The sequence below is a fragment of the Myotis brandtii genome, unplaced genomic scaffold, assembly GCF_000412655.1.
Source record: "Myotis brandtii unplaced genomic scaffold, ASM41265v1 scaffold78, whole genome shotgun sequence".
In the NCBI taxonomy this organism is placed as follows: Eukaryota; Metazoa; Chordata; class Mammalia; order Chiroptera; family Vespertilionidae; genus Myotis; species Myotis brandtii.
In genome coordinates this window covers 809,589-821,117 of record NW_005371131.1, presented here as the reverse complement: position 1 = coordinate 821,117, position 11,529 = coordinate 809,589, and the positions used below count along the sequence as shown (strand labels likewise).

Below are 11,529 nucleotides of genomic sequence, written 5' to 3'. Positions count from 1 at the left end.
CTGCGCGCACTCCGCGCTGGCCCAGCTGCGTGGCATCCTGGAGGAGGAGCTGGAAGGGATCCGCGGGGCCGGCACCTGGAAGAGCGAGCGGATCATCACGTCGCGTCAGGGGCCGCGCATCCGCGTCGACGGCGTCTCCGGAGGTAACTCCCCCTCCCGGGAGTCGTTGGAGTCGGGCGGCTGTTGAGAGGGCCTTCCGAGGCTTGCGCTGAATGGAGGTCCTGCGCTCGTAGCCACTGGCCCCTGTTCCAGCTATCAGACCTACTTTACTCATGTTAAATCTGGTTAAACCCGTTTCCACGAAGGGAGGTGATTTGCCCTTGAGCACTTGTTTGATTAAGAGGGCAGAGTGGGCCAGACCCAGCCTGGGAGAATGTGAGAAAAAAGAGACATGCCCAGCTGGGTCCCCAGCTGCTTCAAGGACGGGTGATGGGAAGGCGAAGCGAGAAACCCGGCATTTCTGGAGCTGCTGCTTTGTGCAGGCCTCTCTAAGAGCTGCACGTGGACTTCTGTAACTCTCCGCTTTACAAATGAAAAGGCTCAGAAGTGAGCTGCCCCAAAGCCCCCAGCGAGCGGCAGGCAGAGCCGGGCTTTCGTCCAGGTCGTCTGGTAGTGGAGCTGGCAGGTCAGCTAATGGGCCCGAGAGGCCAACTTCCTGGCCAGTCTCAGCGAGCAAGGGGCGCATGGGCTGCTGCAGGAGTCACACCAGGAATTGGACCACCCGGTCTCCCTCTGTCTGTGCCAGTCCCAAGTGGGTACTGGTTATAAAGGCTGCCCTCTGCTCAGGAAGTAGGCATGGAATCCTTGGTGCTGTTGCACTCATTTGTAAAATGGTGGTCCCAGGAAATCCCTACCTCCCCCCACCCCCCACCCCCACAGGAAGCTTGGAGCAGGTCAAAAGATGGGAAATGAGGAGACTCCAGGTGCTCATCCCTTTTGCCTTCCCCAGGCTGAGTGAACCTTCCTCAAGCCGCTTTTTCCTCCTCGGGTATAATTCAAGGTCCAGGTCTCAGAGGCACCCCTTGTTGCCCTGTGATTCTATATCAGGCAGCAAAGTGAACTGTGAAGTTTGAGAACCACAGTGAGCATCTGACCAAACCCTGTTCATTTACCCATGAGGTAACCAAGGCTCAGATGAGGGGTTGCTGGTGTCCTCAGGTGGGGGAGGAGCCTGTTTTTTTTTCATTCAGAGCCAGAGTTTAAATTTCTCATCTTTCAAGATGCCGCTCAGACCCTTTCCTGACCTCTCCTCTCCTGTAGCTGGTGGATTCAGTGCCTCCTAGGGGCCCCCAGATCCCCATCCTGGCCTATGCCCCAGAATGGATCATACTGTGTGGTGGTTGCCTCCTCAAGGGTGAATCCTGATTCATTTACTGCCTGGGTCCCCAGGGCCTAGCACTGACACCTTTCCAGGCCTTTCCTTAGGCCCTTGAGCTGCTGTCTGTTTTCTGTCCCCCACTTCAGAAATCCTTAACTTCTGTGCCAACAACTACCTGGGCCTGAGCAGCCACCCCGAGGTGATCCAGGCAGGTTTGAAGAACCTGAAGGAGTTTGGAGCTGGCCTTAGTTCTGTCCGCTTCATCTGTGGGACCCAGGTATACAGTGGCTGATGTGGGAAGGGGGCGGGTAGAGTGGGGCCTTGTCCCCAGCTGTCTGCTTCCCACAGTCAGCAGGGCTGGTTTAGCCAGCTCAGCTCATCCTATCCCAGGGCTGTGGGCCACTCTCGGCCCCAGAACCATCCACTAGAAAGACTGGGTTCAGGCTTCTGTTTTGCTGTGAAGGTTTGGACAAGAAACCACATCTCCCAGCATCTATTTTCCCACCTGCAGAACAGAGTCCACCGGTCCTACAGAAAGGAAGAATAGAAGGCAGGGATTGAGGTAGAGGGTTCTGGAGCAATTCTGCCTATGCCCAATTCCCAGCACCACCTTTTTATTATTATTATTTTTTAATCCTCACCTGAGGTTATGTTTACTGATTTTAGAGAGAGAGGAAGGGAGGTAGAAAGAGACATGGATGTGAGAAAGAAACATCGTTCGTTGCCTCCCATACACACCTCAACGGGATTGAACCCGCAACCTTAGGTACATGCCCTGACCAGGAATCGAACGCAATACTTTTTCATGTATGGGACAACATCCAACTAATTGGACCACCCGGCGAGGGCCCAGTACCACCTTTTATTGACTCTGTTACTCTGGGCAAGTGACTTAACCTCTCTGTGTCTCAATCCTTTTATTGGTAAAATGGGAATAATAGTGCTTAATAGAATCTTTACAAATTACAGAGTTAATACATTTTAAAATGCTTAGAACAGCGCTTGACACACAGCAGTGCTCAATGAATGTTGGTTATTATTTTGTAATGTTTCAAAATAAACTTACATAGACATGAAAGTTACTGTGCTTACTATGTGTCAGGTACTGTTTTAAGAACATTACAAACATTAACTCATTAATGCTCAGAACTATCCTCAGTGATAAGTGTTGTTTTCACCCCTGTTAAAGAGGACACTGGGGCCCAGAGAAGTGAAGTGACTTGCTTACGGCTTTCATGGTAGGATTTTAACCCAGGTGACCTGGCTCAAGAGTCCAGGCTCCTGACTACTTGTAATTATGACCTATCCTCTCAGAAAGTTGAGGATGAAATGAATGATGGAACTCCTAAGTCAGGGCACTTTCCAACAAAATCCTGGACAGCTCTCAAATCTAAGAATTCAAGGTCCAAATGAACTTAGAGTTACTTATGTAATCCTCTTCTTTGCCATAAAGCAACCAAAAAAGACACTCAGTTTGATATTAGCAAGACACATCTTCCTTTGCCATCAGTACCCATAATTTCACTGTCCAGCCCTCATTACAAAAAGAAGAGCCAACCAGGAAGGGACACCGAGCAAGTCCCTAATTCCTCTGTGAGAACCATCTGCCAGATTCCTGTGGGCTCTGAGGAACCCTTGTGGTGAAGAAAGAAGGGAAAGGCCAGGGCTGTAGGTCTTCTAGGCTGGGTGTGTTTATGACCTTCTAAGCCTCTGTCCCCAGGACTTGTGCCATGTGACCCTGCAGGCATTAACACCTGTCTCACTCACTTTCTTCAGAGCATCCACAAGGATCTAGAAGCAAAGATAGCCCGCTTCCACCAGCGCGAGGATGCCATTCTTTTTCCCAGCTGTTTTGATGCCAATGCTGGCCTCTTTGAGGTGTGTAGGGGCCATGGGTGGGAGTTGGCGAGGCCTGCTAAGCTGTAGAAGGAGAGGGCAGTCAGGAGAACCTGGCAGGATGCCAGTGCCATGGCTAGAGGCTCCAGTGATCATTTCTTAGGGAGGTCAGGTTAGGCAGTAGGTGCTCCAGAAAGAATCCTGAGGCTTGCAAGGAGGCTATCTTTCAGGGTATTTGGGGGATAACCTACATCAGCTGGATGGCTGAGGGTGGCAGGGGGCCCAGAGAGAGGCAGAGGGCTCCTTGCCTCCCTGCCCAAAGAAATGCCCTGGTTGGCAGTGAAATTTGGACTCGGGAATCATAGAGTGAGAACACCAAGGTGGTTGGGTGATGGTTCTGCTCCAACTGCCTTCTTCCAGGCCCTGCTGACCCAGGAGGACGCAGTCCTGTCAGATGAGCTGAACCATGCCTCCATCATCGATGGCATTCGTCTTTGCAAGGCCCACAAGTTCCGCTACCGCCACCTGGACATGGCCGATCTAGAGGCCAAGCTGAAGGAGGCTCAGGTGGGGCAAGGCCCGGGGGTTCTGGGGCCCAGGGCTGGGCTTCAAGGCCAACTCCACACTCAAAGACAGCCTGCAAAGTTTGAAACAGCCCAAATTTGCACCCAAGTCTCTCAGACCCAGAGCTTTTTTCCATTGCATCATGTCACCTTGGGTACCTTATGTGTGGCAGGCTCTTAGGCATAGTGGTGGGATGAACGTATGGGAAGAACTGGTCCCACCCCACGCTGCCCTCTGAAGGGGACACGGAGAGCATGCTCACTCTCAGGGCTAAGTGTGCTCCCGACTGCCCTGGAGGGGATGGTAAGGCTCCGAGAGGCAGAGATGAGGGAGATGTTCCAGTCCCACTACAGGAGTGCTTACGTGCCCACCTCTGTGCTGGGCACTGGGCAGAGTGAGCTCTTAGAGCCCCAAGTAGCTCAGAAGGTGAGTGGTTTGGGCCAGCTCGTGACACCAGCCGCCACCTGTCCTTGCCTTCCCCTGCAGAAGCATCGACTACGCCTGGTGGCCACTGATGGGGCCTTCTCCATGGACGGCGACATTGCACCCCTGAAGGAGATCTGCCAACTCGCATCTCAATATGGTGCCCTGGTCTTTGTGGACGAGTGCCATGCCACTGGCTTCCTGGGGGCCACAGGACGGTGGGCACATGTGGCACCTAAGGCCTTGGGTTGGGCTTCTAAGGATGGGTGGGAAACCAGGAGGCCAGCCTCCAGCTCACCCCATGATTGCTGAGGGCTCAGGCGGCCAATAGTGGCAGTGGCAGTGGCAGCTTTCCTTGCAGGGGCACGGATGAGCTGCTGGGCGTGAAGGACCAGGTCACCATCATCAACTCCACACTGGGGAAGGCGCTGGGCGGAGCATCAGGTGCCTACAGGGTTGTGCCCCTGGGGTCTCCTTATCCACATGCAGGGCCCTAGAGGAGTCTCAAGGGAGGTGGGGAGGGGACACTTGGCACTGCGGACAAGAGGGCAGCATGGACTATACTCTCGGGAGGGGCTTAGTGTAGGCTCTAGCTCCTGGGCCCTGACTACCCCCACCTCTGCCCTTGTTTCTCAGGGGGCTACACGACGGGGCCTGGGCCTCTGGTGTCCCTGCTCCGGCAGCGTGCCCGGCCCTACCTCTTCTCCAATAGCCTGCCGCCTGCTATCGTTGGCTGTGCCTCCAAGGCCTTGGACATGCTCATGGAAGACAACTCCATTGTCCAGTCTATAACAGCCAAGACCCAGCGGTGCAGTGGCTGGCAGGGGTGGAAAAGGCTGGGGCGGGGGGGCGCGCTGAGGCCTGCCTGTGTGCTTGCCCAGCCCCCGCTGACAGGTGCTACCTCTGCTCACACCGCATCCCCCGCCCGTTTCACTGGGACGCAGCTTGGTCTCTTCCTTCCATTTCTCTGCAAATGACCCTGTGTCTGCCCATCTTATGTAATTCTGTCTTTCAGCCTCGCTTTTCGGTCTATTTCTTCCTCTGCCTGGCTCCCCGTTGGACTTTCTGACTGCACCTCTGTCCTGTTGGTCTCTGCAGGCTCAGGCCCAGATCTGGGATCCTGTGCCCATCAGGAGTGGGTGTGAGTGATCCACAGTCCCCCGTGGACCTGTCACACCCTGCTTGTGCCCACAGGTTCCGCAGTCAGATGCAGGCTGCTGGTTTCACCATCTCGGGAGTCAATCACCCCATCTGCCCGGTGATGCTGGGTGATGCCCGGCTGGCCTCTTCCATGGCGGACGACATGCTAAAGAGAGGTAAGGAGACCAGGACAACAGGACTGGCTGTGGGTCCTGAGGGAAAAGAGGGAGGGGTGAACCCCTAGACTGTGACATTCCCCTTTGTCCCCACCCTCCTCCCCTTTTTGGACCAGCTGTCCACATGTGGAAACCAGGCCACAGGGAAATCCATGTCGAAGAGACCATTCCTGAGGGAAAAGAGGGAGGGGTGAACCCCTAGACTGGGACATTCCCCTTTGTCCCCACCCTCCTCCGCCTTTTGGACCAGCTGTCCAAATGTGGAAACCCAGGCCACGGGGCAATCCATGTCAAAGAGACCAGGGACTGCCCCCTTGCCCTCTGTGATCCTTAGGAAGCAGGAGCTGTATGTCATGCCCCAAAGCCGGCCTGGCTCTGATGAGTCCCAGGTTGGCTCTCTCTACCTTCCCAGGCATCTTTGTCATCGGGTTCAGCTACCCAGTGGTCCCCAAGGGCAAGGCCCGGATCCGGGTACAGATCTCAGCAGTGCACAGTGAGGAGGACATTGACCGCTGCGTGGAGGCCTTTGTGGAGGTGGGGCGGCTGCACGGGGCGTTGCCCTGAGCCCTCCCTCCACAGCGACGAAGGGGGCCTCTGATCATCCGCCCAGGCCAGAGGCCCTGAGCCCTGTCGGAGTCCTAGGGCCAGGCTGGGGCAAGGCTTGTGCTTGTGGCCATGAGTGTGAAACAACCGTGGAAATTGGTTGTGATGCGTTGGTCTGCTTTATTCTCTCTGAGCAGGTTGGTCTGCTCTGTGATGGGTTGAAGAAGCAGGCAGGAGCTGGGGCTCTGCGGGCAGGCTCCTGAAAGTAGACCTCAGAGCTGAACACCTCCCCCAGATTAAGATGAGACCCAGGCGGCTGGGCTAATATAGCAGGGGCCACCATCTGGCTCAGCCGACCCCGTGCTGCTGTAGAGGGAGCCGAGCATCAGCCCTGCAGGGCCTTTCCCCCCCCCCCCCCCCCCTCTGCAGCCTCCAGAGTCTAGCCTTGGGCACCCCTTGTGCTTCTCCCCATCCAAAGGACGACTCACAGCTGCCCAGATAAGAAGGCTGGACACCCAAACCCACGTTTGGACGAGAGGCTGAGGATTCAAGCCCCAAAGGAAAGAATGTGGGTCACTACTGGAGAGGCCCTGCTGCCTGGCACCCTGTGTTCTAGCCACTCTAGGCCCCATCCTCTGTGTGTGCCTCATCCCCCCACCCCCCTGTCCCCGCACGACTGGATTTAAGTTAACTAGGGCCTTCCAGCTCCCTCGTCTCAAGGCCTAATGGCCTGATGGTCAGCCGCCAGGGGGCGCAGCGAGCTCAGGCTCTGGCCGCTATGGCCCCGCCCCTGCAGACTCCAGGCCTTGGACTCTGGGCTGCTGCCAGGAGGCCGATTGGCTGCTGTGAAGGCCCCATCCACCTTTGTCCTCCACAAGGCCTCGCAGCGTCCCTATTGGAGATGGTACCCCCCCTTCCCACAGTCCTTTCCCCTAGCCCTGCTCCATTGCCCTCCCCACTCAGCCTTATGGGCACCTGGTGCGGGCGGGGGATGGCTCCGGTCTCAGTGATTAGCCTTGGGAAGCTCTTGCGTAGTTTGCTGGGGTAGAGCAGGGAGGCTGAAAAGGCCCTTATGAACAGGGAACTAGGACAAGGTCTGTGATGCCCTGCACCCCCAGCCCTCCCCTTTCCTTGGGAATCTTGGGGTGGACTATCTGGTTGAGTTCCAGCCCAACCTGCAGGATCTTAACACGGGGATTCTGGAAGCCCTAACGTGTGGTCTGGACGAGGAGCCCAGGGCACTGGGGGTGCAGCCAGGGGAAGGGGCTGCTGTGGCCACATCAGCAGCAAGAACCCTTGAATGCTGCCACTACCAGGGGAAGGCACCTGGTGCCACATGCACTGTTACAGCAGCGAGGGTGCATAGCTTGTAGCTTGATGTGTAAGGTTTTCGCCGGCAGGCACAATACATACCTGGCAGCCACGGTCATTGTCACATCACAGTGGGTGTGCCCTACCCAGCGAAGCCAGAGCACCTGGCCCAGGTCCGCTAGCTGTTGGCTGGCTTTCCCCAATGGACAACATGAGCAGCTGTAGGGTCGTGCCATCCTGGGCCTGGCCACTAGCGCACCGTGCAGCTGACCAGTACGTGGTAGCCTGGCCTACTGCCATCCAGAGGGGCCATAGGAAGCACCATGAGGAGCAGCAGCAGCTCTGGTCGCATGCTTGGGCTTGGGCAGTACTGGACACTTGCAAGAGGCTTGAGGGCCGGTCACGGGTCAGCTGCACTTCTTACTGCAGGACTGGGGGCTCGGAGGACCGCTCCCGGGGCACACAATCCACATCCTCTGCATTGGGCACAGGGTTCAAGGTGTGGCTGCCAGGAAAAGGAGGTGGAGCAAAGGGAGGAGGGGGTGCTGGGGCATGAGGACATGCCTTCCCGCCTGCCCCAAGGCCAGGCCTTCTGTGGTCCCCTCCATCCTTCCCTCTGCGTCTACTATCAAAGCTGCTCAGCCTCACAGCTGCTGGGAGTTCCCCTAGTTTGCCAGAACCCAGCCAAGGGTAAGGAGTGGCCTTGTGGGCTGGGGGCCCCCACTGGGTGGTAGGACAGTGTCAGGGATCTCAGGGGCTTCCCAGGTGCAGGCATGCCAGCCACATTAGTGAGTCCGGGCTTCTGGGAGTCGATGGGTGCATTACTTTCAATTCATAAAGCAGGGGTCCTCAAACTTTTTAAACAGGGGGCCAGTTCACTGTCCCTCAGACCGTTGGAGGGCCGGACTATAGTTTTAAAAAAAACTATGAACAAATTCCTATGCACACTGCACATATCTTATTTTGAAGTAAAAAAACAAAACGGGAACAAATACAATATTTGTATTTGCATGTGGCCCGCGGGCCGTAGTTTGAGGACCCCTGTCATAAAGGGTGGTTGTGATTCTAAAATCCCAGCACACTGAGTCTAGAATCCTACAAGTCTGCCTTTCAGTGATCATAAGATCCTTCGGTTCTAATTCATTCAATCTGCTAGCTCTGAATTCAGATTTGGAGAGTCCAGGTCTGAGTCCTAATACCTTCAGTTCAGGAGGTCTCTGCTTCCAAAAAACCAAGGATGCTCTGCGCCTGGGGTGAGAGCCATCAGGCTTTGGAGCAGCGCTTCTGAGCACTCGCAGAAATGCCAGGGGCCCGCGAGGAGCCGCTTCTGAAGAGTTCCCCCGCTCCTCTGGCCTTGATGCAAGGCTTGGCTTGGTCAGCATCTCCTCATACTATTTCCACTCTCCCAGATTTCCACCCTCCCAGCTTCTAGAAAGACTCCTCATGCGGTCCCTACCACCTCTCCTCTCCCTTAACTCCTTGCAGTCTGCACCTCGCCCTCTAAGTGCCGGCCTCTATCCCTTTTGGCCACGTGGTCCACTCTAAGAGGTCAGGCCAGAACCCCTTGACAATCAGCCATTCACCAAGACCTTTTAACCTGTTTAGCTGTTGAGTGTAAAGAGGCTTCTAGCAGGTCACTTGTTAAATCACTCCCAATCTGCGCATCCTTTTCACTGCAGCCATAATAAGCTAATTACAAAATAAATTGGAAGGTTATAGCCCTGCTCTAGAACTTCTTACTAGTCCCTCCATTGCCCTCTGGCTAAAGCAAGACTCTCTAGGCTGGTACATAAACTCTGCAGTCTCCAGCCAGACTGAACCCCTGGACCAAGCTTAGGGAAGCTGACAGGTCTCAAGGTTCTCAGGGTCTGGGGGAGGAGTCCCACCTGAAGAATGCAGAAAAGGGGCTCATTCTGGTTTCCCAGCCTAGGACACCCCATTCAAGGCTAGGAATCCTTTCTGAACTTGGGTTGGAGCAGGGAGAGGGGAGGATGGGGAGTGGAATCCTCAGGCAGGGCCACGGGAGGTGGGAATGCCAAGGATGGGCTGGGCCCTGGGCACAGAGGGGTTAACTACAAAGCAAATCGGAGAGCAAGATCAATGGGTTACTCACTGCAGAAAGGGAGCAACGCAAAGGCAGACAGGAGCCTCGCAGAAGAGCATGCCACCTGGGGGAAATCCAGGACTGAGGAGGAGGTGGCCACTGGGCACTCTGGAGGGACTGCCCAAGTCTGGCTCAGCAGAGGAGGGGCCTTAAAGGAGAAGAGGGAGAAGTGAGAGGCAGATCTCTATCTGCAGGGAGGCACCAAGGGGTGGCCAGGAGCCGGGAGGCAGCCTCAGCCTGACTGGTTCACCCAGGATCAAGCGGGGGGCCTAGTGCCCAGGATCCAGGTGGGTGTTGCACTGGGAGGGTCTTTTGCATGTTGGAGGGTGGGGGGAGTAGGGAGACATCTATTTTCTTACCTCTCCCTGCCTGTCTCCCTTGCCCTTAATTTGTCCCACCAACCTAGAGGTCCCAGGCTTCAGGGGGAATCCACAGGTAGTAGCCGATGTGGGGTGGGGCAGGGGTGAAGGTGGACACAGCTTGCACAAACGCACGTGCACATACACGCACACAGGTTTTCACAGCAGCACCTGTTACAGAGTGCTCTCATGAGCGCTCCAGCCTGGGAGTCAGTACCAGGATGGCAGCGGCCCCACATCTGCCATTCCAAGTGTGCTCTTTAGCTTCCCGTGTGCCCTCTCTGAGCCTTGACTTCCTCATGTGCAAAGGCGGGGGGGGGGGACCTATATGTGGTGTTCCCAGCTGTGCTACTGGGGCTCTTACCAAACTGGACTCTCCAATGACAGGGATGCCACCAGGTTTTGCTGGCCTTGACCCATGTCCAAGAGTCTTCCCTGAGCTTCAGGTGCCCCATTGAGAAGAAAGTATACCTGCTCCTGAGGCTGGAGTGCCCCTCTCCTCCCCTTCCATGTCCTCCCCCTCTCTGCCTGTGTCTTTACCTGCATCACTGGTTGGAGGTGTCCATCACCTCACCTTCACGCTCAGCACTATGGGGGTGTTCTCTAGGAAGCTGAGAAACCCACCTCAGACACCAATGTAACTGCCAGGAGCTTGCGCAGTAGGTCTCTGTCCCCGCACACCCCACTCCCCCTCCAGGAGCTTCTAGCCGGGAGATCTAGCCAGGCCCAGGCTGAGGAAACTAGACCCTGGGTCAAGTGACAGGGCTGCAGCCCCTGCCTGAGAAGTCCAGCTTCTCTTCCCCAGGTGATCATCTGCTGGAGAGATGGCTGACGCCCAGAACAGTTCGCTAGACAGCCCAGGGAGTGTGGGGGCTGTGGCCGTGCCTGTGGTCTTTGCCCTCATCTTCCTGCTGGGCACGGTGGGCAACGGGCTGGTGCTGGCGGTGCTGCTGCAGCCCGGTCCCAGCGCGTGGCAGGAGCCCGGCAGCACTACGGATCTGTTCATTCTCAACCTGGCAGTGGCCGACCTCTGCTTCATCCTGTGCTGCGTGCCTTTCCAGGCCGCCATCTACACGCTGGACGCCTGGCTCTTCGGGGCCCTTGTCTGTAAGGCTGTGCACCTGCTCATCTACCTCACCATGTACGCCAGCAGCTTCACGCTGGCCGCCGTCTCCGTGGACAGGTGTGCCTGGAACCGGGCCGGGGCCGGGCGGGGGAGGGAAGACCTGAACAGATGCTCATTGGCCTTAGGAGAGAGAGAATGGGGGACCCAAAAGGGACATGGAGAGAGGAAAGGAACAGCTCCCTGGCCGCCACCGTCCAGTCTCTGGGCACCTGCAGGGCGGGCTTGAGGGGACCATCCTGCCCTCCCCCGACTCCATTATGAGCTTCCCCCAAAGATCTCTGTGTCTCAAGTGTCCTCACCAGGTCTGGCACATGACAGGTGCTGTGTGAGTGAAATGAATGGGGAAGGAATACACGAAAGAACTCAGATATTTATTACCACCCATGCCTGGCCCGGGTGCGGTCATGCTTGAAACTTGGGATCAAATCCAGGCTCGTTCCCTAGCTGATGAGCTTGGCCAAGCCACTGTTCTCTGTACCCCCAGGCACTTCTCTAAGCGCTTTGCCCGTGAACCCCCTTAATCATCACCACCCGGGAGGCAGGTCGAGTGGTAACCCCACTGCTCCACCAACCCCCAGGTTCCCTCGCAGCGTTTTGGGGTGGGGGTGGGTGGTGAAGGGCGCGGATGC

The 11,529-nt window shown here is 56.4% G+C and overlaps 2 protein-coding genes across 2 annotated transcripts; both read left to right on the top strand.

Moving 5' to 3' along the window:
• Position 1: 1 nt before the first annotated feature.
• On the top strand, positions 2 to 6,161 carry GCAT (glycine C-acetyltransferase; the record flags this gene model as incomplete). The annotated part of the gene is made up of 9 exons (XM_005883266.2): positions 2 to 143; positions 1,465 to 1,595; positions 3,095 to 3,196; positions 3,575 to 3,721; positions 4,205 to 4,359; positions 4,503 to 4,585; positions 4,778 to 4,949; positions 5,336 to 5,457; positions 5,870 to 6,161. Coding segments are annotated over 9 exons (1,206 nt in total), but the record flags the coding sequence as incomplete, so codon positions are not given.
• A 2,140-nt stretch (positions 6,162 to 8,301) lies between these two features.
• On the top strand, positions 8,302 to 11,523 carry GALR3 (galanin receptor 3). Its single transcript, XM_014530854.1, has 3 exons — positions 8,302 to 8,685; positions 9,610 to 9,702; positions 10,580 to 11,523. The coding sequence occupies exon 3, from the start codon at positions 10,599 to 10,601 to the stop codon at positions 11,124 to 11,126; it is 528 nt and encodes a 175-aa protein (XP_014386340.1). The 5' UTR covers positions 8,302 to 8,685; positions 9,610 to 9,702; positions 10,580 to 10,598; the 3' UTR covers positions 11,127 to 11,523.
• The last annotated feature ends 6 nt before the right edge of the window (positions 11,524 to 11,529 follow it).